This window comes from Oxyura jamaicensis, chromosome 11 (assembly GCF_011077185.1).
Source record: "Oxyura jamaicensis isolate SHBP4307 breed ruddy duck chromosome 11, BPBGC_Ojam_1.0, whole genome shotgun sequence".
Lineage (NCBI taxonomy): Eukaryota > Metazoa > Chordata > Aves > Anseriformes > Anatidae > Oxyura > Oxyura jamaicensis.
Window position 1 is genome coordinate 4,701,212 of NC_048903.1, and position 26,276 is coordinate 4,727,487.

General features: G+C 40.7%; 1 protein-coding gene and 2 long non-coding RNA genes across 4 annotated transcripts; 2 read left to right on the top strand and 1 right to left on the bottom strand.

Annotated features, from left to right (window-relative positions):
• The first annotated feature begins 537 nt into the window (after positions 1–537).
• Positions 538–4,351, top strand: LOC118172809. The gene is made up of 2 exons (XR_004753866.1): positions 538–571; positions 2,591–4,351. It is a non-coding gene; the product is annotated as an uncharacterized LOC118172809 (long non-coding RNA).
• Positions 3,816–26,247, bottom strand: RBL2 (RB transcriptional corepressor like 2). 2 transcript variants are annotated; one of them, XM_035336953.1, is made up of 22 exons: positions 26,039–26,246; positions 25,296–25,426; positions 23,867–24,067; positions 22,393–22,457; positions 17,717–17,845; positions 16,988–17,148; positions 16,818–16,882; positions 15,941–16,127; positions 14,872–15,038; positions 14,135–14,244; positions 13,005–13,108; positions 12,517–12,654; positions 11,816–11,980; positions 11,451–11,562; positions 10,568–10,840; positions 9,832–10,106; positions 9,111–9,287; positions 8,891–8,962; positions 8,389–8,506; positions 7,125–7,327; positions 6,522–6,686; positions 3,816–5,757 (listed from the first exon to the last, which is right to left on the bottom strand). In XM_035336953.1, the coding sequence occupies exons 1-22, from the start codon at positions 26,105–26,107 to the stop codon at positions 5,587–5,589; spliced, it is 3,258 nt and encodes a 1,085-aa protein (XP_035192844.1). In that variant the 5' UTR covers positions 26,108–26,246; the 3' UTR covers positions 3,816–5,586. The 2 variants fall into 2 exon arrangements, with proteins under 2 accessions (XP_035192844.1, XP_035192845.1); XM_035336954.1 differs by lacking the exons at positions 3,816–5,757; positions 6,522–6,686 and having other exon boundaries at positions 7,215–7,327; positions 8,385–8,506; positions 26,039–26,247.
• Positions 5,997–9,876, top strand: LOC118172808. The gene is made up of 3 exons (XR_004753865.1): positions 5,997–6,130; positions 8,425–9,685; positions 9,760–9,876. It is a non-coding gene; the product is annotated as an uncharacterized LOC118172808 (long non-coding RNA).
• Positions 26,248–26,276: the final 29 nt, after the last annotated feature.

The window sequence follows — 26,276 nt, forward strand, 5'->3', positions numbered from 1 at the left end:
TCTTCCTGCAGTTTCCATTGTCATAGAGAGGGTCTGAAATTTAGTACCTCCATTGAAAATTTCTGAGATTTCTATGCTCTTCCTGAAATTTTGTACTTCCATTGATACTTGTAAGAGAAATACAATTTAGAGTGAATCTTTGCTGAACAAATTTGAGGTTAAAATAAGAAGAACTCAAAGTCTGAGTTACCAACCAGGTGCTTCTGAAAAAGGTACGTGCAGCTGAACTTGGATGCAGCTCTGTAAGCTGTTGTTACCTCTTTGCATGAGGTGCAGATCTGTGTAAATGGCCGTGTAAATGAGTACAGCCAACTGACACGTATTTATTGGCTTTAAATGTGCTGTGTTCTGCGTTTGGTTCTCTGTTGTTATAAACTATTGAAGTGGTGTTCCAAAAGTACTGGAAATCCTGAGTGCTCCCCATCAGGTGTGAACACAGCACCCTTGGCATCTTCTGGGCCAAGGTGGCCCCGGGGGGCTCCTGGCTTCCCCGGCAGGCACAGCCCTGCTCCTGTCTCCCTGGATCTTCGCTGGAGAGGCTGGAGGCTGCATCCGCCTCTCATGGAAAACGGTGAGTGACCGAGTGCCGCTCTGCTCCTGGGAGAGGGTGGGAGGCAGTAAGGGGAAGTCAGCATCCTGCTCGGCTGCCTGCCTCTCCTGCCAGGGAAGGGCTGGCAGGTGGCACAGGACAGGGCTGTAGCTGGGACTGTAGTGTGGGACTTCAGTTGTTTGTTGCCACCAGTACTTCTGAAATGTTTAGTAGAAAGGCTGCTGAGCTGCTGTGAGTGGTTGTACACATGGACTGGGGTCAAAGAAGGTGACTGTCCAAAGTCCCTTTTGTTCTGAGAGAGACTGCTTTGGTGGTTGGGCACATTTTGCTTTTTTTTATTATTATTATTTTTCTTTGCTTTTTTCATACTAGCAATTTTACAAACCTGAAGGCAGTACACGGGAAAGGCCTTTCTCTGTCTTTCCTGGTATCTCTTATTTAACCCTGTGTTTGGCAATGTATAGTGTTAGAAGTGGGGCTGCAGGAAGGAGCTCGCATCCAGCTTGCACCTTCCCCAGCACTTCTATGCCTGGTGAACGGGCTGCTCTCAGCCCTGCGCATGGCACAGCGCGCAGCAGTCTGACAGCTGCCTGACAACTGTCATCATACTTGGAGAATGTTTTTGTTGTTGCTGCGGTACCTTTCTCTTGGTTCCCGTGCAGCTGATCTGCTGTGTGGGGGGAAAAAAATCCTTGATGAGCTTTTCTGGCTGTTATTTGCATTCTAGGGTAGAAATATCTGATAACGCTAAATAGGCATTTGTTCCTTTCCACACCATGCTCTGTTCATTGTGTGCCATCAGTCGTTACCATATATAACGAATCTGTTTGTCCAGTGAAGCATGGCTGCAGCTTTTCTGCTAGGGAGCCTCTAGGATGGGTACAGCATACTGAAAGGGGACTTGAAGGCAGTGTTGAACTTGCAAAAACTCATGAGAGGAACGTTGGACTTCCTTGTAACTCAGTGCAAAGGAAAAAATATGGCTCTGTCACTGACCGTGTCACTTCTGCGTGGCATCGGTGCCCTGCTAGCCTGTGTATTTCAGACTTTGACGGGCGGAGGAATTGCAAGTGTGTTGGAATTGTCACCGGTCTGTTGGAGCTTGCAGTAGGAGACAGAAATGGAGTAACTGACCGGAAAGCTGAGCTTGTATTGCACGGAAAGTGGTGGTGTGGTTTTGTTTCAAGGAAAATGCGTGGGGAAAGTGTTCTGAGAGCCCGTGCACCAGCCTGCAGTGAAGCTGCTGAAATACTGTGAGCATTAATTGTCTTGCTGCTGTTTGTCTTATGCTTTTCTGGGGAACTGAGATTTAAATACTTCAAATTCAGTATGTGAAAGGTTCAGTGAAACAGAGACTCTGGTGTGAAACAGAAAATGGGCCTGGAATTTTGGCTGAGCACAACGTGCCAGCTAGGCAGGGAGGCAGAACCAGGGTTAAACTGGCAGGTGATGGTTTTTATCTATTTATATTATATTATTCAGAAGGCTCTGTAATAAATCACTGACTTGCAAATTTCCTAAGCCATTTAATTGAAGGACTTGCTTGGAAGTTTAATCCCTTCTAATTTTGGGCTGCTCTTTTATTTCAGCTGCAGCAGGATAGACACAAAGCTTAATTCATAGTGCTGTGTAAAGCAGAAAAGTAATCTTATCCCCAGAACTACTGATGGTGTTGGGTGGAGGCAGAGGTAAATCAATATGGAGCAAATCCATAGCCCAGTGGCAACTGGAGATGTGGCTACGATTGTTTTATTTGTGCAGTTGTTGCTGGGGTTTAGAAAACAATTAAAGATCAGTAAAAGCAATGACAAGAAAGGATGATGAAAGGAAGTACTAAAAATGATGGTGGTTTGAGCATGTTTTATTTTTGAGCTGTTATGGACAGCTGTAGGCTGGGTGGGTAGGCTGTTACTGGGTTTCTCTCAGTAAAACGTTAAGAGCAGTTCGCTGATGTGAAAACAATTGTATTTGTGTAAAATTGCTGAACTTTTTTAGTTTAGAATAAATCCAAATAATCTTTTTTTTTTTTTTTTTTTCCAGGTTGAAAAAGGGGAGAGAATAACTGGATCGTCTAGAATCAGCTCGTGTATTAAAAGGAGCTGTTCCAGGAGCAAGCTAGGCAAGCAAGTACCAAAACCGTACTGCTGATACAAAAGCCTTTTCTCCTCGTTAGCTGTTACAGCTCCTAGTGCTGGTATGTCATCTAATGAAAAATTAACTGAAAAAGTTGTCCTTGCAATGCTTTTCTGAAGTGGCATTTTGAAAAAACACTTCTAAGTATTGTCTTTGCAATTCTGCATTCTGTAAAGAATGTTTCAGAAAGAGAAATGGAAATTTTAGCCTGCTAGCATAACAATTAAGTCTTGGAGCAAATAGTCTGTAATTGATTGATTAAAAAAAAAAAAAAAAGACAACGTTTACGTGCGCACTTTTCTTTAGAACACCTCTGAAGTAGCTTTTTTAGCTTTTCTTTTAAAGTGTACACTACAAGCTGTATACCTAATATTCTTTGCAACCTAAGGGTTTACTGAGGGTTCCTTAAAAATCTGGTTTCATAAAGGGATAAAACCAGCAGATGCTCATGAAGCAGGGCCAGGGCTGCTAGCTCAACGCAGAGAAAAAACAGGACATAGTTGTAAAAATAGTACCTGGCTGCTACTGGTCCAAACAGCTCTTAACTTGATTACAAATCTCCCTAACTGAGCTCAAATATGAGTACAGAGGGTAGTGTTCATGAAAACATTTTTGCTTTCCTTGGACTAAAATGTGTTCTAAGTGCCTGAAAGGAGGCAGCACCAGCTTGCTGTCGTTCTGGGGTCTTCTTCTGGCACGGAGCCCCCGTCCTGCCGCCGCTGCCTCCACCAGGAAGAGGAACATGGCCACCACAAGCCCATGTAGCCCCCACCAGCCTGCGACTGCTTGCAGCAACGCCCAGGTAAGGCAGGGCCGGGCCCTCCCCTCCTGCAGGCACCAAGTGACAACAGAGCAACGTGAGGAAACTCAAAACAGTGACTAAACTGGGGCAAGGGTAAAGCCTTTTCACTTTGTGTGACCAGTAAGCGCAAATTTTTATTGTTATTTTAAACCATTAATTACGGTGTTTGTCCAAAGTTCTTCTTGAAGCACATCACGTGCCTTACAGCTCTCAGCTGTGTCACTGTTTTGATATTTTCTTTATGCACCAACTGGTCAAACTTAGCCTTTGAGAGACGCATGCTATTTTTGTCTTTGCACATAAGAAGCTTTTTTCACATGAGCATTATTGTGAGTTTATAAATTCTTTATTGAAAAATACACTTGCAATATTTTCATACAAAGTAATGTAAATGGTACGAAGTAACAAGAATTGTCTGACAACTTCATAAATATTTTTACAGAAACATCTATACAACTGCTCGACTTCAGCCTTCGTTACACAGGTAAGAATGAAAGATGCTTCTATTTTACCTTAATTGAATTTACAGTGAAATTAAGTCCTAAACCTTCCCATTATTCGAAGGAGCAGGACTGAGTGAAAACATCAAGCTTTTAATTGTTTCATTATAAAAATTTATAGAACAAGTGTGTGCTAAATTTTACGTTGAACAGCAACACTGTCCCCAGTTGTCAGTGAACATGAGTAAATCGCTATAGTATAGCGCGCCAGGTATTAGGAAAGGACTTAAGCATACCAACAAGGTTGGTATTTTAGAATTATTTTAAATGAAAGCAATTAGTCGGTCTAATTGATACATGCAGTGCTTGCTGATCCTGTTAGTAGGGGAGGGATTTCTCCCCCAGGCAGCCTGATTTTTGTCCATAAAAAGAATAAAAAATCACAACCCCTCTGTCCTTTAAAATCAAACAACAACAACAAAAAGCTAAGTATACATTTTTAAGAGGTTGAGGCTACCTTCCTCCTGAATAAGTGAGATGGCCAGTTCCTGACTCTCAAAAAGAGCAATTTGCAGAAACGCTGCTTTTTTCAATGAATTTTATATGCTTGTAAACATCCGTAGCTTCCTGCATTCATTACTGCATGCACATTAAGTTAAAATTAATGCTTAATGCCATTTGCTGAAGAGGGGAGCTATAGGATGTCAATTTGAAAATAAATACAAAAGTCAAATTGCTTCAATAAAGAAAAATAGCCGAAGCCAGCCTTTAAAAAAAATATTCACATTTAGAAAGTGCCATTGCAAATACACAGCAAAACTAATCTGCCTTAAAAATGATGCTTCACAGCCCTATCAAAAGTGCCACCTTTTGAACATGAGTTCACTTTAAAACATTGCACAGCTAAAAACAATGCATAACAAAATTAGCTACTTTTATACAAGGTGCCCAAACGTTAAAGCAAAATAATGTGATGGTTTTCAGGGGCACACAGAACATCCTGAATATAAAACTATCCATTCACATAGGATTTTTTTGTTTGTTTTTTTTTAGCCATGAATTAAGCTATCTTCCTTTTCCAAGGGGAACAACTGGACTTCTCTAGAAAATCACGTAAGTCATTATTTTTGCAGAGGTCATTAATGTTATATATATAAAAAAGACCCCCTTGAATACGAGCATCTTGGCACAGTGCTCCCATATCTGATACATACATAACTTCCTCGTCCAAAGCTGAAAAGGTAAAGCACTGACAAAAACAGTGTAAGTAGACTGGTTAGAGCACATGGATTTAAATACCTGTTGCAAGGTAAGAAAGCTCTATGAGGGATGCATCCTCCAAGCAATAAAAAGCTTTTTAACTGCTTTCTCAAGCCAAAGCCTGAAGACAGCTCCCTTGCCTTATAATTAGCTTTAATGATGGGGCAAGCTTGAGTTGCAGTTTGAAATGCATCCTCAGTGTCCCAGGCATTGTAGGAGACGCCTCCTGCCGCTTCCTGCCACGTCCAAAGGCTCAGCGCAGTCTGGCAGGAGGCAGGCATGAGGTGGAAAGACAAGATGACAGCCTGGTGTTTGCATGGCTCGGTGAACCTCTACGATGCATGAAGCTACCTGGCCCCGTGCAGCAGGAGAGAGGGAATTCCTGTGCTGGATCACTGACCTCAGTGAGACCCCCTGTCATTTGCCACATCCTGTAGTCGTCTTAGCAGAGCAGTGTGATTTTCCTGACAGATCCGCTTAGCTGGTGCTTCGGTACCCTCTTCTAAGAGAATGCCTCTCTTCTTTGTTGGAGTTTCTCCTGTTTTAATCATGCTGTTAATTTCCTTTAGCCTCTGGGGAGAAGCAGGAAAAAAAAGGCAGAATTATCTCTCATTATTGCGGCTACCAAAAAAGTGAAGTGTTGTTAATCCCTTTACTGTGATCTTACATGTGCCTTATATCTGGCAATTATACAAAGTGCTTGCTGTAACAAACCAACCCTTTTTGCTCTCTCTCAAGCAAGCCTTTTGTACAAGCTTTTTCGGTGCTCTGGTGGTGTGCACATAAAGGTGAAAAGGCCTTCATGCTGTAGTTAAGACTTGTTATCTCACACCACAGATGCAGCAGTTCTGATTCTGAATGAAGATGCTTCCCGAGGAAGATTTCTACTCCATTCTTGGTGACCAGAGATCACAGGATTTATTCAGGCTGTTTCATATTCACTTGGTAAGTCTGTTCACATTGAGATGTTTTTGCCCTACTAAGCAGTTAAGAGGGTATGACCATACTTAGCATTCTACTCCTTCAAGTGTCTTCATGCCAAATCACCCATCTTGTTACCTGAAAGCAAATGGCACCATGGCCATGGCTCTCGAGTCTTCCATGTGTACCATCACAAAGGGTAACTTTTCCAAGTACACAAGTAATTTGGACACCTAATTGCTTTATAGCTTCTTAGATACGTGAACTGCCCTTTTGGAGAGCGTTAGGTGACAAAGTACACCTTGAACAATGCAAACAGGAAGATGTGTTGTAGAACGTTCTCTGTTTGCACTACCAAAAAGAAAAGGTAGAATTAAAGATTTGTAAAATCAAACTAAAATACTTTAAGTCTTACCTTAGATGGGCTGCTGCTGAAATAATAGAATATTTTCTCTCGAGGAGAGAGAGTAGGCTCATTTTTGTGTGGTGAGATGTATACTGGGTGATTCTGGGACAGCTGTATTCGGCGAGGGGAGACGATTCTTACAAACGGGTAGGGCGAGAGCGGAGGAGAATCGGTCTGCTCAAGGGAAAAAGAAAAAGTATTCAATACGAGCTGTATAATTTCAGTAAGCTACCTGCAGTAAGGTAGTAAGGCTTTTGTAAGTTGGTCACCTTAAGCATGGTTTAGATTTTTTTTTTCCAAACTTACGTCATACCCTTACCTATTCAGAACGTCGGCAAGTTCGGCCATACTTCTAGGCCATACTGATATTTGACTGACTTTAACCGTATCTGAGGCTGATGGATGACATGGCTTGGTGTTGTGTATTTCATACATGATTAATTAACAGAAGTGCTTAATATTTCAGCACCAGAGTAAGTCCTTGAACTGAAATTGTCACTAAAAAAAAAGCCCTTGAATTTGCTTCCCTTAAAATGAGGTTAGCTGAGAGTATTTTACTGTACGTACAACAAAACAAGATGTATTTACTAATGAAAAGCAGAGTTAACTTACCCCATTTGATGTATACTTTAGGGCAAACTCTTTAATCTGCTCAATATAGATGTTGTTATAGAATTGTATAAGGTCCCCTCGCTCCTCCTCCTCAGTGTCACTGTTGGCACCAGTCAGCCGGGTCGGTGTAGGGGGAGCGCTGTTGGGGTGAGGTACAGGCAGGGTGCTGCTGGATCGCATCACGGGGCTGGAGTCTCTGCTAGCTGAAGAGACAAGAGCAAGCTCTGCTTTATTCAGTCACAACTGCCTTGGGCATTTCAATCATTCCGATCCCAGAGTCAGCTGCACACAAGAGCTGCATTCCATTGTTAAATTGCAGTACGGTGACCCTGAATTTGGTGTCGACAGTGGAGATGGTGATTGTGTTGCCTTAGCATCCTTCTTTACAAAAAAGCAGTATGTTGTACAAGATAAACCTGCTGAGTATATGTACAGACACATGCTTTAAGCTCAGCTAACACCGCGTTTCTTAGGAATTTTGCTATAGTTTTAACAGTAGCTTGCTCTAGTTGCCAGCTGGCAAAATTTCAAATAAGGAATGTCAATCTTTTGTCAGCCACGGGTAGGAATAGATGCCTTGGCAGGACTTCCTGCTGGTTTAATGTGGGAAGTTGCAAACAGTATGTACTTTTTTTTTCCCCTCCCTGCCACCTTTCTGTGACAGAAAACATTAAGATCTACATTTATACTGTCATCTCTTAAGTAGCTGGCGGTAAGAATACACAGCATTAGTTACTTGCTTTCCTGTGCAGAAGGTCATTTGAGGAAAATGTGTTAGTTCAAATGTTGAGGAACGACTCATCTACACTTCAGAGACAACAGATTTGCTAAAATAGATGCTGTGGGCGGCTGGTTTGTTCTTAGCATGAAGCCAGACAGCTACTGCTTCTCAGCTAAAATATTAAAAGAAATTGCTGCAGCTCCATGGTGGTTATAAGTAAATGAGTAGCTGAACAGGGGCCAGCACTGGAGTTCTCTGGTTCACAAAGATGGGGTCCTCGGCATACCAGTGTACCTCAAAAGCATTAGGACACCTTTGCGGTAATCTGAAGCTAAGCTAGGCGGTGACTGATTCAAACGGGCCTGATTCAAATGTAGTACTGAACTCGAGTTAGCAACTCCTTCAGAGTATGTTCTTAGGTGTACCCAACTGTACCAAAGAAGAATCTCTTTGGTGTGGGGCGACGCAAAATGCAACTTGTTCTCCGTGCATACTGTTTTGGAAGGGGGATTAAAAACAAACATGCAATTTGGAAACACTCACTTTTTTCTTTGTTTTTTTCTTTACTCCTGTCTGTAGGTGAGTTCTGCTGGCTGCTGCTATCGCTGCTGCCAGACTGTCGTCGTCGTCTCCTGCCTTTTATCAGGACGCTCCGATACACCTGCAGGGAAAAAGAGGCATAAGACGGGAACTATGAGTAAATGTGCGGTTACATAGTCAGCAAACAATAGTATGCACGATAGAGCTGCTCTTTAGAAAACTTCTCTGTGGTATAAGATTGTTTCCTACAGGGGAAAATACAGCCTCCTAAGATGATGATTATCCACAAGGCACTGGTGCTGTAGCTTGTAAGTGAACATATTTTCAAGTATAAATGTAATTTAGCATAAAAAGCTTTTGGTAGCGCACAATTTTAACTCTGTCTTTAAGGAGAGTGCTCACAGACTGCTTATATTTAATATTAAATCTTATTTTGAAAATCTCTACATTCCTAAAGGCATGTAATTAACCAGAAGCCACATCATTTAATATTAACTGTACTTACATGACTCTTAGCTTGTGGTTGTGTCCGATAGCAGCGCATAATGTTCTGAAATGATCTGTCTTCCTTAGTAACCTAAGGATAGACAAATAGAAAAGATTAAAATTGTGTTGTTTTCTTTCCCTATGATTTGTTTAGGGGTGGTTGGTTTTTGGGTAGGTTGAGGAATTTGTAGTCACAGCATATTAAGCCTTAAAAAAGCAGGTGTTTTTATTCACCTTACCTTAGACATTACATAGATGGCACACATGAGCAGCTGATCCAAGTGTCTGTCCATCATGATTTCAGGGCAGTGCACCAAGGAATACTCAAAACAAGTCCAGATCTTTTTCCGCAGCTCATCAGATATATCGAGTTTGACACAGAGATCCCGTAGACGAACACTAGCTAAATGATACACCTGTTGAAATTGAGACTCTGCTTAGGAGCACATCAATACTGCTTTTCTCACCCAAGATAAAGCACAATTCAGACTTGTACAGCCTGTAGAACTTGTGCAAATGTTAAGTCGAAAGAAGAATAAATTTAACTTTTGTGTTTATTGGTATTGATGCTAAGAAAGCATTTGTTTGAAGCTTAAATTCTGGAATTATTTGGAGCGCAGGAACAGCACCACGTAACTGCTGTATTGAATAAGAACATCTCAAAGGTGAATTTATTTCTTTTAAAGAGCCTTAAAGAAAATGGACACCTTTAAGCGACTGCTGGCCACGTCTGTAATCTACTCCACAACAAGAGCAGTCTTAATCTACGCCCTTGCCAGTGCGAAATGGTCTGCATAAGAAAACTACTCTTAAGGTAAGTATCCAAACAGACTTAAGGGATACGTTAAGTTTTAAACTGAATATTCTCTTACTGTTATTAAAAATAAGTAAATATTTTTAAATCATAGAGAACCTGCCACAATACAAACTAAACAAAGCACAAATCAGACTGAAAAGTACCTTTCTAAAGAAGAGTGAAAGTGAGCCCATCTTCCGGGGCCTGGCAGATGCGGCAGTGGCAAGTTGCTGGCTTTGTCTTTGCTCTCCAGGAGAGATCTGCTGCACAGTTACCTGGCCTGGTAGCTGTAATGTTGCCCCAGCCATCTGAGTGTTCAGGGTACCAGCAAGAGTCTGGGCGCTGAGGGGCTGAATGGAGCCAGAGACAGCTTGAGGCTGGGTACCTACATTTACCTGGACTGGGAAGAAAGTTATTCCCCCATTTTCATTGGCAATACCTGTAATTTAAGAAAGAAAGAGTCTGAAATGAGAGCAAGTTTTGGTGGTATGAATGATATTTTGATTGCTTTAATAATTCAGAAATTCTTTTATTAGTTGCTTATAATATATAGCATATTAAAGATATGAAATTGCTTTGGACTTTTTATCATAAGAAGACAAGAATATAAAGGAATTGAACTAATTTTTAATAATAATGCTACTTTCTTCCCCTGCCAGCTGAGGAAGGAAGGGTTAATAAAATACTTAAGTTTAATAAACAGTTGTTGGCAGTCAGAAGATCTTTGTGCTGTCAGTATTCTGTCTCTACATTCTGCTCACCTATGCATACAATTTTTTCCTAATTATTAATTCTTAAACCTGCTTTTTGCCACTAGGACGCTACTCTCCCTCATGTACTCTCCTGCGTACAAATAGTCTGATGGGAACCAGCCTAATCCTACTGTCACTTTTCCCTTACCTTGTACAGGGATTGTAACAGTTTGCCCATTATTGGCTGTTACGGTGGCAGTTGCTACTGTGACTAGCGTCTGGCCAGGCACAGGAGTTACGGACATCGCTTCAGGATTCATGTTCTGCACAGGCACCGTGTTTACCACGGGCTGCTGGGAAACTCTTACTGGAGTTCCGTTGTCAGAGGTATTATCATTATCAACAAACAGTCTTCTCCTGGTAGGATTGGCTGTAGGAGAACTGTATCTGTCATACAGGGTCGTGGGAGAAGATGAGAGGCCTGAGGATTTAAATAATACATATACATATATTTATATATACACATTTAATTCTTGTATAATCCCTTATTATACAAATACATGAAAGAAATTTAATAAGAACCAAAACTTGCCAGCCAAAGTTCTTCTGGAAACATTTTTAAAAAGTTGTCTACATTTGTCGCTTATAAATCACTGTTACAGATGACTTGATCTCAAATAATGCAGTGCTCAGTATTTTTCTAAACTAACGTGTTTTATTTTTTTTCCCAGAAAAAAAGCAGGCTTCACAGAAGTAAATACATAGCAGAGCTTCTATTCTGGTATAACAATGAAACAAACTGTTTAGGGGCTAGTGATTAGAATAAATGTATTTATATATTTGTCTACACACACATATAGACTGTTCATACACGTAAAACCCTGAAACCACCCTAACAAAACACTATTGTGATTTGAAATAATTAATGTATCTTAAACATCTGACTTTAACTATGTGAGTTGCAATAGAAATACCACTTACAAGTTTTGCAACTAATTACCAGAGTAGCTTCCTTCTGTAACACCATTTAGGTTTGTAAACTAAAGGTGTAGTCTAAGACCAATAACTATGTTATGCTTTAAAAATCTCACCTTTTCCAAGTCCTCCTGTTTCAGCACGAACCTCGTTTATTCGTCTTGGTGTCAGTGGAGAACCTACAACACTGTTCCCAGCAGATCTCTCAAAATACTGAGGTGGCATTACCTAAAATAATTATACTTTTATTAATAAAAGTGTCTCTCTCACAGATTCACTGCATAACAAATTTTTAAAAACCTCTAACCTAACATGTTTGAATGGCAAAGTATATGGAAGAAAATGAAACACTGAAGAGCACTGAAAAACTACTCTAACTTAAAACCAGTGTAGCAATTGTACAGGGTATCATGTCCACTCTCTATTATTCTGTCTGAATAGGAAAACTATGAGAAGTTATGTAATGTAAAGAAATGCTTACCTCTTCGCAACTAGGAACTTTGTTTTCATTATCTCTGATTCTGTCCCACAAAATGGATTCCTGCTTCCATGCCATGCTTTCCAGGATTTGTTCTTCAATATGATTAAGGTGTTTTACTACTTCCCGGCAAAGGCCATCTTCTGCTCTAATAAAAACCTCGATTACCTGTAAAGCAGAGAATTATGAACTCCACATAATACTAAATAAACAGTGAGTGATAAGTGTAATATACTTGTTTTCATGTGTTTCTTCTTACAGAAAGACCTAATTCCTAATTTTCAGGGAAGAGACTAGTAGAAGTATCAGGCTGCATCACTATGGGTCAGTCAGCTGCTGTCCTGCTGGTTTATTAGAAGATAGGTATTGGTATTTTTCTAAACAAACTATAAAACATGTCACACGCTGTTTCAGAATAGCTGCCACAACAGCTCATTAGCTGGTTCAAGATGAAATGATAATTTGTTAGTTACTATTTGGCTACACTGCTCCTGTGTTAAACTGAGAAACCATACTTTGATATTTAAATGCCCACGCTACACCCCAGAATGACAGCCAGATATAAATATCTTTCAACACAAAAAGGGTAAAAACTGAGAATGAAGAGTTAAAGTACAAATTAACATCTAGGTAAGGAGATGACTTAATACAAGGCAAGAGCATGCATGACTTGGTCAGCGTTTTTTAACTGTTAAATACTTTACCTTATAAAAATGATAAACTGGAATGTCAAATATTTCAATGATGAAGGGGAAGTTTCCAGGTGGCTTATAGGTAAAGGTAATGATCTCAAGGCAACACGCCAGCAGAGACCGGTGGAACACATCTTGCTCCAGTATTGCCTGCAAGAGAATTGCAAATTTTAGTGCTTAATTTACAGTGTAGCTATAGAACAGTAAACTGGGTTCTGTTCTGTCTCAGCAGCAAGAGTATCAGGTGTTTAAAAAAGACCTGCGTTTGTAGGTGACAGAACATAATCCAAAATGAGACATCTTTTACTCCTTAAAAAAGTTTATGTATCCTTTGTGTTTGCAAACACAAATGATTTCTTGTACAGTTTTTCCTTACACTTTCAGGCTACTTTTCAGAAATTTACCCTCACTGAAAAAATCACTTTGTCATGCTCTACAACTGATTTCCTTATTACAGATCCGACTTTAAAATGAGGCACAATTTGATTAGTTTTCCTTACAGATAAGTCAGTGTCTCCCAGTCTCCTCCTCTCTTGCTCAATAACCGACTCCAAAACCTTGTAGTACAGTACCTCAGCACGACGAAAATGCTTACTGGCCACATCTGCAGGAATTTTAAATAGAAATATCATAAAACAAATCATGATTTTTGAATTGTATTTCATCCCTATAGCTTAAGATAATTTACTTGGATTTCTGTGTGGCAGGGGCTACAATACTTGCAGGACTAAATCTGATTAACATTAAAAACTTAGCAGTAACTGTGGTATCTCTCCCCTATCCTGCATAGATTTGTGATTGCAGAACAGAACAACTTACTTATGACTGAACCCACAATTTGGTAAAAAAAACACCATGTACAAGAACCAAGTACACCATGTACACCGTGTGCAATACAACATGTATTATATTATAGCAATTATATTATAGCAATATATTATATTATTGCTATAATATAATGCACATACTTCAAGTTCAGAAAATACACTGTTTGGAAATGATCTACATGGATCCAACTTGTACTGTGCAACAGAAAACACTGAAGCAACTGTGTTGACAGGAACAGACACAAAGAGCATCTTCCTAATTTCCAATCCATCTTTGCTCATTTCACAAATCTTGACAGCTTTGCAAATAATACTTTGTGTTTATACTAGCAAGATTTTAATTAATATCTGTACTAACCAAACCTTGTATTTAAGCCAAATTTGCTGTAGGAATTTTGAAAAATACAATGAGTCTGGTTTTTCATTACTATGAAAAATCCATGCTATCAATATTCTTAGACTTGAGATGAAAAGTAGTACCCTCTCACAATGGGGCTTGGAACTCGATGATCTTTAAGGTCCCTTTCAACCCAAGCCGTTCTACCCTTGAGTGTGCTTTTTCCTTTCCTTCTGTAGAACTTGGAATTATCAAATTCCAATGATTTAAGCCACATTTAATTATGAAAGTTTATACAGGGTTGAATGTTGCCATGTCTTAAGAATACCAGGAAAAGACAGAAGTAATAGAAAAAATATTCTTGTGGTAAAGCAGAGCCTCTATAAAAACAAAAAGCTTACTTAAAAGAGATCAGCATTTTTAAGTGCACTTTAATCTCTATTCGTGTAACCGAAATGTTTCCTACCTTTAGAAAAATTACTGAATTCTCCTTCAGACTGCATGCTCTGGCAATAGAGTTCACACATTTCTTTTACTCTGCTTGCAATAGATTGAGAAGGATCTCTGGAACATGCCCTGAAAATACAAATTAAACATTTTCAAAGTCCTGTTCCTACTAAGAAAAAAAAAACAAAACCAAACCAAAATCTACAATTTGGATAATATGATTAAAGCATGAAGCTGTAAATATCTCAGACAGCACTGCAAATACACCCGTATGTGTGTAGCTGTAAAACACCCACAATGTAGTAGTATTATTGTACGTATTGTAGTAAATACATGTTTTCATCGTAAGGGTTCAATACTTAAACAGCATTTTCCACGTGATACAAAAAGTGGATTAAAATACATAGTACCTAAGGTAAAAGTTTATCTGCTTGGGGAAAAAACTATTTTTAATTCCTACAGTATGAAGTGACTTGCTGGGTAGTGAGGTTTGCTAAGTAAGAAGAAAAGTCTTGAAGAAAATCTATTAGCAGTTTGCTGTTCAAGAAGCTCAGAAAGTTGGGTTTAAAATGTTGTGTTTTCTTACAGCTGTCAGTCTCAAGGACAAAGGCACAGAAATAAAGGAAAGAGTGTTTTGAAAGCCTAGTATCCCTCTGGCTCTTACATTACTACAGAATCATGATTTTGCATTTTAAATTACACTATCTCACAATAACATTTGTTATTATAACCCTACTTTTTAAACATCAAACTTACCTGAATATTTGCTCCAGATTTTCGCTGGGGGCATTTTTCAGCCCGGCCAGCATGGTGTGAAGGCGGCTCAAGCTGTATGTCGCTATGGAAACAGGCGTCACATATGGGTTGCTCTCTTTAATGTACTTGCGGCCAGTAAGTGGGGTTGTAATCCTGAGGGATTTGGACTAAAAAGACAGAAAATAAGCAAACAACTGTCCAGTGTTCCAAAATTCAGAGCTTACAACCTAGAAGTGTCTGTCTCTAGAATTCTTTCTTAACTTGTTACAATATGTATCTGGGGAAAAAGACTAGGAATCAAACAACCCAAGCGAGTTATGTCTCAGTCACCAGCAATGCCTTATCTCTGTCACCTGGATGTTGGGATCAAATGCTGGTGTACAATGCACCAGCAGAGATGAAATGACCTCACACTGAAATGCAGATGCTGGAGTGAAGCACGAAAGAGGCCTAAGTAAAAAATGTCAGCAGCCCCCTCCCATCCTTTGAGTACCAAAGGCTGCTGAAGCTTGTAGGAAATCTGTACTGAGCCAGGGCTTCCTGTCAGCAAGTGTGACTCTTAAATAAAAAAAAGTCCTCCTCTGGATGTAGCAGAAACAATTAGCACTCCCACTCTGTTGCAGAAAGTATTTTTTTTTATTTTCGTCCTCAAGAATGTTGAAAGCCATCAACCAACTGTCATGCTGGAAAAAGATCACATTTCTGTGCTCCAGCCTGTGTTACCCTTTTGTGCTCTCTGATCTAACTGTACTAAGAGAGCTCACATCCTTCAGTTGCCTGCCTCATATCCCTTCTCCTGTAAGATATTTTTTCCATCTTCAGGAACATTTTGGTGTTCTATAATCACAGGTAAATGTCTGCTTTCTGCATGGAGAAATACTGTCCAAAAACCCCCACAAAATAAACAATGCATCTAAGCAGTTGCAAAATGTAACTCCATGATGCTGTGTACACTGCCAGAACAGCTTCTCCAATAAAGATGGTAATTTTTTTAGCATCTGCTACAACCAGACACAGACTAACTCAATGCTTTCTCCATAAAAACAGCAAGAGACCATGTCAGACTCACCCTGTCAAAGTGTTGCTGCAGATTATGCTTCACTTGTACTCGTTCGGCTGTTTCCATTCCTGAAGTTGTATTTAAGCACCTTGTGAGAGTTCCAATTTCTTCATCTGCATCCTCCCCAAGAAAGATTCGCTCATCCAGATTTCCTACTGACAAGACGTACTCCTCGTAGGCCTTGTTGATGGCTTTGCTACAACAGAGGAAAAGACAGACGCAAAACCCATTGATTTAGTGCTTCGTTTACCTGTTTAGTGAATGAGCACACTTCTGGCCTGTCAGAAGTCTACCTCGGAGCTTGTTTTAACCATTTTAAACCAACAATATCTAAAACATGGCAGCGGCAAGAACATTATTTTTCCACTGTATCTGCTGGCTTGCCAGTTGCTATGGCCATGGGAGGAACATAATACTGAGAGCTGGTGTTTGGCTGGAAACTCCCCCAACCTTACTCATCACAGCACCATAAACTGCAGTTACCGTTTTCATACCATTTAAAAGAAAACAGTTAAGTCCTAGCATCTCCAGGTTTAAAAAGGAATAAACACCAAACCTGATTTTTCCCTCAGGCTTGAGCCCCACTCAGTGTGCCACCACAGCTTTTTCTTCCTAACATTTACAATTATGTACAAAAAAATCTAGGCAACATAGAAACCAGAATAAAAGCAGACATCAAGTAACGCTATACTAAAGAATCATGCCTCTTATGCCTCAGGCCATACCACCTCAAAGAAAAGTAACTGAAACACAATTCAGTGTAATACATAAACAGTAATAAATCTGCAAATCAACTAGCTAGCATTAATGTTAATACACACATGTGATCGTGTTACAGTTCAAGGGGATACAAATGCAATCCAAACCACAAATAAAGTTGACTCACAAGCTATCGCCGAAGTTTCCAGGATCTAGAAATCCAGTCAGATTTTCATCTTTTCCTTTTAAAAGCTGTAAGAGAGTTAAGAGCAAAGGACGTACATTTCAGTTCTTAAAAAAGTCCTGAAGATAATGACTAAGGAGAATTTTTTCTGCCTCAGAAACATATTAACCAACCTTTTTGTCAAAAAGTTTCCGAATATATGGCTTCCAAAAATGTTCCTTTATGCCTTTTGCTTCTAAAACTAATCCATAATGTAAAGAGCACAGTTCTTCAATGATGCATGGAGGATCAGATGACACTTTATAATCCTTACTGTGAAAGTCGTCAGGTAGACCTACAGTTAAGAACAGTGTATTATTTGATTTTGCAAATTCATACCCTGTCCTCTTACTAAACTAAAATTCTGTGCTGCGTGGTCTCAAGTAGTGTGAAATTAAAATGGTAAACTAATTAGTTCCCTTGAAATAATAACTAATTGTACAGTGCCCACTCAGTGTAAACAATCAAGGTGCCAGCCTTGTTTTTGAGCAGTGGAGCCTTCCAAACAGCTGCCTCCTGGGCGCCCTCTGGTCTGACTGTGTCCAACAAGGACTGTGTCATTACAAACCCTTCCACTGACGTTAACATGTCATTAACAGAAGTGTTTAGATTGGAAACTCCTTCAGTGGCATTTCCATAGTATATTAAGGTCTTGACTTAATATACGATTTGCAAAATCCAATAGTCTGTTATCACATGTGACATTAGTAGGAAAATAACTGTGTGGCCAGCCAGAGAAAATAATTCTGACATATTTCAAATTAGTATTACTCCATTATTCTGTACTATGTATGTTCATACTCATTTCAGCAGCCTAAGGAATTCCTGCAGACTTTGGATAAAGACTTTTTTTTTTAACGTACCTTTAAAATTAGGATTCAGGAGTTCTTTACGGTTAGGACACTGCAGAGCATTTCCATATACTAGATCCAAAGCACATAACAAGAGATGGTAGGAATTGACCAAGTCATCACTGATCATGGGAAAATTACCTTCAAGAAAGACACATGAGATTAGTTAAAATTAACATAGATTATTTATTTATTTATTTTTTACAAAAAAACTACTGAGATTTGTATTGCAATCAATAATGGAATCTTTGAAGCACAGATTTAGGTGACTAAGATTGGAAATATCTGGATAGAAATACAGGGAGTAAAACGGACACACGCTTACTAACATATAGCAAATATGACAGTACATCTTCAGGAACAGCAGCAATCATACAGGAACTCAAATACATCGTGCTGTTTTGAAAACAAACCCTACGGAGATGCTGATAAGCATACTGTAGGCTCCCTCTCACAGTAACCTGATCAATCAGTGCATAAGTAACTTGAAGCAGCATGAACTAATGTAAACTGCCCTAAGGAAAAAACTTTGTTACCCTCACTCTGGGAACACAAGCCCCAGTGCCTGGCAGTGTTACTTCTTCAATCTTACTCCATCTCTCTGAGGCGGAATGTTGTTATGAAGTCGTGTAAGGGGAAGAATGGCTTTTGACTGAGACTGTCCTTTTCCCCAATTTTGCATTGCTATGGGATGTTGCAAAAAACTTTAACTCCTGCTAGGATAGAGTCAAGTGTTCAGATGTCCTGGGAACAGCAAGCCCCCCATTCTTCAAAACAAATCCAGTTCTGTTGGGGGCATGCTCATTACAAACATACATTGAACTTTATTTCTCTTATAAGTCTATCTTTACAAATGTGTATCTTACACTGGTTTACAATGTACTTTTCTTTTATATACCTCTCATATAATTCATCTTTCTGTAGAAAAGAATACTTGTATTCTTTTATCACCTTTCACAGAGGTTATATTCAGATTCCCAACTCTTTACTAAACTCATTTAGGTTTATGATATTCCTTTAGAGAAATGGTCAGAGCTAAAAGCAGTTGTAAAATCAACTATGACGTTAATTCATATCATAAGTCACAGTTCCATGAATTTATATGTACGGCACAATTTTCTATCACTTTTTCAATACTAGTAAGTCTTTTACTCTTTTTTTCAGGTAAGGTCCTAACCAGTTAGCTGAACGCACAATGAAAAACAGGGGCAGCTCCCAGAAGAGATCTACCATATAGTAATAAACTCATGTAGGACACAACAAAATGTATGTACGATTAAAGCATTTTCCTACACATGTTGTTACTCTTCTACCAGTAACGTACCAGTTTGTTCAAATTTATTTCCAGTTTTCTATGTTTGTTAAAAATAATTTGGATGTAGATAATTGGAACTATTTAAAATAATGAAGTCTACGTGAAATCTGTGTTAACTGTACACTTTCATCAGAGTTATTTCCAAATCATTAGTAAGTTCACAACAAAGATACCAAACTCCTAAATATAACAGCAAAATGTTAAACAATATCTTAAAGTAACTTTTATGACAGGATCAATTTCATAAGCATAAAGTCCAGCGTGGCAATAGCTACTGCCAGCAGCCAAAAATAGATCTAATTTTACATTACCAGTATGTTCATACAAGTGATTTGTTAAATCAGGGACACTTCAGATAATAATTTACCACTCCCTTTCACAACTGTCCTGGTTTCAGTTAGGACAGAGTTAATTTTCCTCCTAGTAGCTGGTAGGGTGCTGTGTTTTGGATTGGGATGAGAAGAGTGCTGATAACACGCTGATGTTTTACTTGCTGCAGAGCTGTGCTTACACCAAGCCAAGGACTTTCCAGCTCCTCGCTCTGTCCTGCCAGCGGGCAGGCTGGGGGTGCAGCAAGAGCTGGGAGGGGACAGACCCAGGACAGCTGACCCCAACTGGCCCAAGGGGTATTCCATCCCATCTGGGGTCATGCTGAACAATATATAGGGGTGGCTGGCCGGGGTGGGGGGGGCAGCTGCTGGGGGATAGGTTGGGCATTGGTCAGCAGGTGGTGAGCAATTGCATTGTGCATCGCTTGTTTCGTACACATTATTATTAGTAGTATTATTATCATTATTATTATTTTCCTATCTTAATAAACTGTCTCTATCTCAACCCACAGGCTTCACTTTCCCGTTTATCTCCCCCATCCCAGAGAGGGAGGGCGGAGGTGAGCGAACAGCTGTGTGGTGCTTAGCTGCCAGCCGGGTTAAACCACAACAACCAAGCATGAACTAACTCAGTGCAGCAAAAAGAGATCTTTTTTGAATTGCATTTTGAAGAAGTTATAGAGTTTAAAAATAAGTTCTTAAAAATAGTAGGCGAGAACAGCACTATCGCTAAACAGAGTCAGTATCTTACGTGCAGCGTGTACCAGAGGTTACGAGCAAGACCTGCACTTTGTGCACTGCTGGAACTGAACGCACCGATCTTGAGGCGTGCAGAAATATCACGGTGACAAGCCTCAACTTGCCGCTGATGTGCGGTTGCCATGGTAAGGGTTACTGCCAACCCTCAAAACACAGTGAACAAAACTTAACAGGAATATTTAATTCCTCAAATGGTAAACATTTAGTTTACATTTTTGTACTGCCACACTTTAATAAAGTTACCACTAGTCACTTAGTAATTTTATAGTTCACCAATACCGTAAATTTTTTTTTTCAGCTTAATTGGCTGTGTTATCAGCACAGTATCCCAGTCTACAAAGTTAATTCATGTCTGAAACTGCTCACCAGTTAACTGACGATGCAGCTCCTCAAACATACCAACCAAGAATCCAGCAAGAACAAGACTCGTATTAGTCCATTCTTTGCGCTTTTGCCACTGTACCCACAGAAGTGGGGTTTCCATAGCAAGGAAAAGAAAAACCTGAGATGTTTCAGACTGACCCACTTACTCTCTCAGCTGCCCAAATGTGCTAACGAAGTGAAGTCCTGACTACTGGAAACAGGTACAGTACTGACTCTGCTCTGGTCTCAGGGGAGTGCAGAGACATTTCATACTGCTTGAGAGCACTGCTCTGGAGTGCAGGGGGAAAAAAAAACAACAAACAAACAAAAAAATGTAAAATAATGCTGTTTTTCAAGGATGCAAGTAACATGCTGATTTAGGAGGAATCTCTTTCCCTGAAACATGGAATTTGCACCCTACTGGGAAAGGCAGCTTCTGCATCAGACACAGGTGTTTGGTACAGCACCCGTGCAATACCACAGCCTTCCCGATCTTTGCACAAAGAGACGATGGTGACGGTCCAGTGATATTGCTGGTAACTCTTCCAAAAAGAGCTTGCTGACAACCCTCTGCTCTGTGGTACAGTGTAGCAGGAAAGGCTAATCTGTACTGGACAAAATTAGTGCCAGATAATTCAATACTGTGACAACCTACTCTGTCCTATCCTCAAAAGCAACCAATTATAGAAATCACAGCACACTGCACGAACCTTGTAACTCATTTACTTTTAAATTCAAAGCAAACACCCCCCAGTCCTTCTTTTCTGCCTTTCCTTGTAGAAATGAGACTACTAGTGTTCTAGAAGTTGTCTTGAAAAATATAAAAACTCCAGAAATTATTAATGGATAAGAATCTTCAAAAGTTGCTTCAATGATCAGCCTAAGTTTTGTCTTTATCTGCCTCAAAACAGTGTCTTACTTATACGGAATTCCCAGAGAACTTTCACCCAAGCCATACCTGAAGTCCCAGGTAAACACTGTAACAACCAGATTTGAAGAAAGACTGTAGATTATGTGATGACTGAACAGCTTAAGGCTAAAATTTTGGGGATCTTCACTATCCTTTGTGCAAAAGGATTTACTCCTGTTCCCTCCTGTGGCCCATCAGTCATTATCAAGAAAAAAATGCTGCAATTCTTTGCTATTCATGTTAGCTTTAAGGGTGCTTCTACAAGAGTGATTATACACACGTTACAACAATTACACGTACATCGCAATATACTGTCTCTTCACTGCACTTTCTATGGAATCCTATTAACGAGGATTTCCACTTGTGTACTTCAAAGGAATCCGAGTCTTCAAGGCAACCAGTTACATATACACTGTCACGTCCAAAAAGCAAGGGACAGTCATCCTTGTGAGAAAGACATATGCAGACGTACCTAGTAATGCAGATTACTGTTTGATACAGTTACTGTGTGCACATTGTTTTAAAGGGTGAAGGGGCAGGTTATCAAAAGAATTAGAATGCTATCTGTGATGACAGCATGAAAGTAATCACACCTAGGGTTTTATGATACATTCTTACTACGTTACAGAAAAAAATCCATTAAATATTATCACCGTTGTTGGAAACTTAGGAGGAATTTAAATTATTTTTTGTTCCTAGTGAATATATATCTATATCTCATATTAATTACAGCTGTCTCTGAAAATGAATTCACTATAACTCTCAGCTAATTTTACCTTGGAATTACTGCTTAAATTGCCAAAATATTGGAAACATCACAGCAATATTTCACATAAAAGCTACCGTCAACATACAGCTTACCTCTGAAGAGCAGTAAAACATACAGCTGGGGAAATTAAGACAAGATGATCCCTTCTGCAAAAGGCCTCTAACCGCCCAACGTTTAAGGATCGATATGAGACAGACAAACAAAACCAGGTCTGCAGTATTTACTCCAGTTCAAATCTCTTACCTTTTGCATGAACAAAGAGCACCCAACAAAAGTGGAACACTTCAGTCACTGTGCACGGTTGTCGTCTTTTGGGGAAAAACACAGCAAGAAGACACAAAGTAAGCTCAATGAATTCAGACTGACAGAATGACGCACAACATTCAATCATTCTGAAAGAAAATTAGGCTTTACCACGGAGTAGCCAAAACCTCTCCCCAGAACCAAACAAAACACACAAAAACCTGACTGAGGTAGTGACAAGGCTACACAGTGCTTTACTGCAGACACAACAGAAGCCCCGGTCTCAGTCTGCACGCAGTGATTTGAATGTCACCATGGCAGTCCAACATGAATTGAGAGCTGGAGCTGAAATGCCTTCTTCAGGAGTATTCTGAGCAACATAACCGCGTATACATGTTCTTGGAAAGCATTACACAGCGTGTTGATGTTAACATACTGTTTGTTCACAAGTGTCACCTATGTACTTAGGTACAGCATTTTTGTATGTAACTTTACAGGGTGCACAGAATGCAGGGCAAATTCATTCAGGGTGAGGCCATGTTATCCATTTTTCTAGTTGTCTGGTCAGCCTTAAATCATCTATTTGGTTACGTCAGGTTATATAAGGAATGTCACAACTATTACGTATTTCATGAAAAATCAGAAGTATCATCTTCTGACTTGATTTTCAAAATTAGTTCACACCTTACCTTCCAAGCTAACCAACTAGCAGGGCTCCTCCTCTAATTGTAGTATTATACACACAGTATATTATAATTTCAACATTTAGTGCCATCTTAATGCTTCTCAATGCATTTGTAACTCAATTTTGGTTACAAATACCACTAAGCTATGCTCACAAAAAAATCTCAAGGAAAAAAAAAAGAAGAAAGCAAAGAAATGTTTTTTTTCCTAATATTTACAGTCTATCTAGCACAAGCCGTGATAAAGTGCTAGCGTAAACAGATAAAATCTTGTGAAGATCAAAATAACCAGAACAGAATGCTAGTGCATAGTTTTACAGCTCTTCTATCAACAGTGATAAAGAAGCAAAGCTTCCACTATAAATTAAAACATGCAGAAGATCTGCCTCTATGGAGAAAACTACGGGAATTAACATGTAGTGAAACAGCCTGAGTCGTTCTGTGGGCTAGTGAGGCTGTTGGACCATAAAACGATCAAATTCTTCCAGCCTTCCCCACCTTACAAATACTAGTACTTCTCTTACCTACAGGCTGGTTTTCACTTTTCATCTTTTTCCCTACCCCTAACACAAAAACTTAACAGCTTGGGGACTTCACGCATCCTGTCAGATCTGACAAGTTGGAAAAAAAGATTCCAAAACTTCTGGAAGCGAGGACAAACAAATCGCCTCTAATATCAGAAACAACTACTATGAAAACACAGTTAAAATACGTTTACAACAACCAAGCCATTTCAGGATATTGTTGTGACAGTGATGCTCTAAAGTCAGTCTGGAAATTACAGAAATTACCTCTGTTTTCTTCCTCTCTGTTGACGAGGTTGATCTTCTTGAGGATATCTGAAGATGTCCTGAAAAATGGGCTCATACTTCTTAAAAATTACTGCAGAAACTGTGAAGTTTCTCTCCAGTCTCTCGGTTCGTTCTCTGAACTGTGAGGGGAGATTCGCCATGTCTTCCCATTTTTTCATCTTGTTAAAAAACTCAATCAGGCTGAAAATATGGAACAGGTTAGATCTCAGAGGTTGTTGTATTTTTTTTTTCCAGAAATATACCATACATTTTTATTTATTTACAACAAAAGAGCAATTGCTACTTTCCTAACTACCAGTAAAATGGCCGTATTGCAAACGTGACAGCTGTAGTTCAAAGTGTTCAGAGCCGGTCCTTCACCTACACACACGGACGAGGTTTTGGGTAGCTCGTGGCGCGTTGCGATACCCTCTGCTGATGACCCTGTTAATTACACGTTCGAGGTGCTTTGCTTTTCCTCACAAAGATACCATCAGCTCCAGCTGGCAGCTTACTATAAAACCAGATTGCTGTCATTTTTCTGAATAATTTATCTAGTGAAATAAAATAAAATCTGACCTCTACCGAACACCAAAAAGCTCTATGAAGTAGGAAAAAATACAGCATACCACTTTTACACATGTACATTTCAATTCATAAATTTGGCTTCCATTCATTTCCACTCCTTTTTCAGCGTTACTAGTCTTGCATAGTCCAAATCACAGAAACTATTTGTCCGTACTCAGATCCTTGAATGGCTGATTCGGAAAAAAACGCTTTTGAAGGAACTCTTCTGTATTGTTTAAACAAATGATAGTGCTCCAACAGTAAAGGAGACAGGAAGAGAAGGTGCATAATAAACAGTCATATAAGCATTCTTTTTTTGCCAATCTACTGAACTGCTACAAAACAACCACACTGCTGATAAATAACGTCATTTGTTTCAGGAAGTTCTCCTTCGTTACGCTATAGACAAAAACACCTGAGCAAAGTGTGTCTGAACCTGACATTGCTTTCGCATCATAAAGTGAGAACAGATAAAAAGTGAAAGTCTTGACAAAAAGAAAAAAAAAGCGAAAAGGTATTAATGTTGTCACAAGCAATAAAGGGTTACTCTCGTGGGAAGCTCACACTTCGTTCAATGTTCAAAAAACTGTTCTTCACGGGTGGTTTCTTCCCCTTTTGAGCACAGGAAGTTAACCTCTAATTTTGAAAAGCTGTGTTTTTATGACATACTACTGACCAAAATGGAACTGTCCTACTCGTGTGGCAAAGAGCTCTAGCACACAGATTCCCACTGCATGAACTCTATCTGTAAGAGCAGGAAGCAAGAATGACATCCACCCTTTGTTCCCAGTTTCTAAGTTTTTCAAGCTGACAAGCAGCCTTTGAGATTTTGTGTTTTGAAACTGACCAAAATAAGAATTACCTTTGCTCCGAGCAGCGCAAAATCCTGGTTAAAGACACGAAATTTCCCTCAACTGTCCCTCTGCTCATGGTTGGAATCGCTTTTCTGCAAGCCACGTACAGGGCACAGGCCAGCCAGTGCAGATCGTTTCCCTGTGAGGTACAACACGGCGATGTAAAAGCTGTCCCGAGGAGGAAAACCCTCTGCCACAGTGCTGAGGGGAAGCACAACCCGAACCAACCGTGCCCAACCACCGAGGAAGCCGGTTCCCTGTCTCAGAGCTGACACCGCCGCAGCGTGCCTTGAACGCCTAACGCTGAAGGTGTCAAAGCAGGAGTTAGGCAATTAGCAGTTACGTTAATGAACTTCAGAGCTGACCCACAGCCCAGCAGCACGGTTGGTGCCGCTCCCCGCCTAGCACAACGCTTACTACGTGTGTCAGAACTACCAACAAACTGCAGCGCGCAGCGCCTCCTGCCTGGGGACGCCCCCTCAGCGGACGCAAGCCCCTTCCCCGCGCCGCCCAGCCCGGCGAGCACCTGCACGGGGGCAGCGGGGACCCGCGGGGCATCGGCGCGGCCCCGCCGACACGGGGCAGGGGCTGGGGGCAGGGGGGGCAGGAGGGGCCGGGCCCGTCACGGCCCGCCGGGGGCTGTCAGCGGGCGGCCGCCCCGCGCGCCCGGCCGGGCTCCCGCAGGCCCCTCACCGCCCTGAGGCCCCTCACGGCCCTGAGGCCCCCCGTCCCCTGACGCCCCCCGCCCCACCTCCAGCGTGTAGTTGCGCCTCATGCTCTGGAAGCTGAGCCAGGCCTCGGAGCGGGCTCTCTCGTCCATGTTGAGGCTGCTGCAGAGCTCCTCGTAGCGCTGCCGCGTGTCGCCCTCCTCGGCCGGCGGGGACGGCCCGCGGGGCCCGCAGGGGGGGCAGGGGCAGGGGGCGCCCCCCCCGGCCGCCGCCCGGCCCTCGGGCTCCCCCCCGCCGCCCGCCATGCCGCGCCCCGGCGCT

What these genes read in the sequence shown, in the direction of transcription:
- RBL2 (XM_035336953.1), bottom strand. Translation starts at nt 26,107, where the DNA reads ATGGACGAGAGAGCCCGCTCCGAGGCCTGGCTCAGCTTCCAGAGCATG. An exon ending in AATCTGGAGCAAATATTCAG is followed by an intron (nt 14,245 to 14,871) that starts GTAAGTTTGATG and finishes TTGTATTTTCAG; the next exon opens with GGCATGTTCCAGAGATCCTT. An exon ending in TGGGAGACACTGACTTATCT is followed by an intron (nt 12,655 to 13,004) that starts GTAAGGAAAACT and finishes ATTCTCTTGCAG; the next exon opens with GCAATACTGGAGCAAGATGT.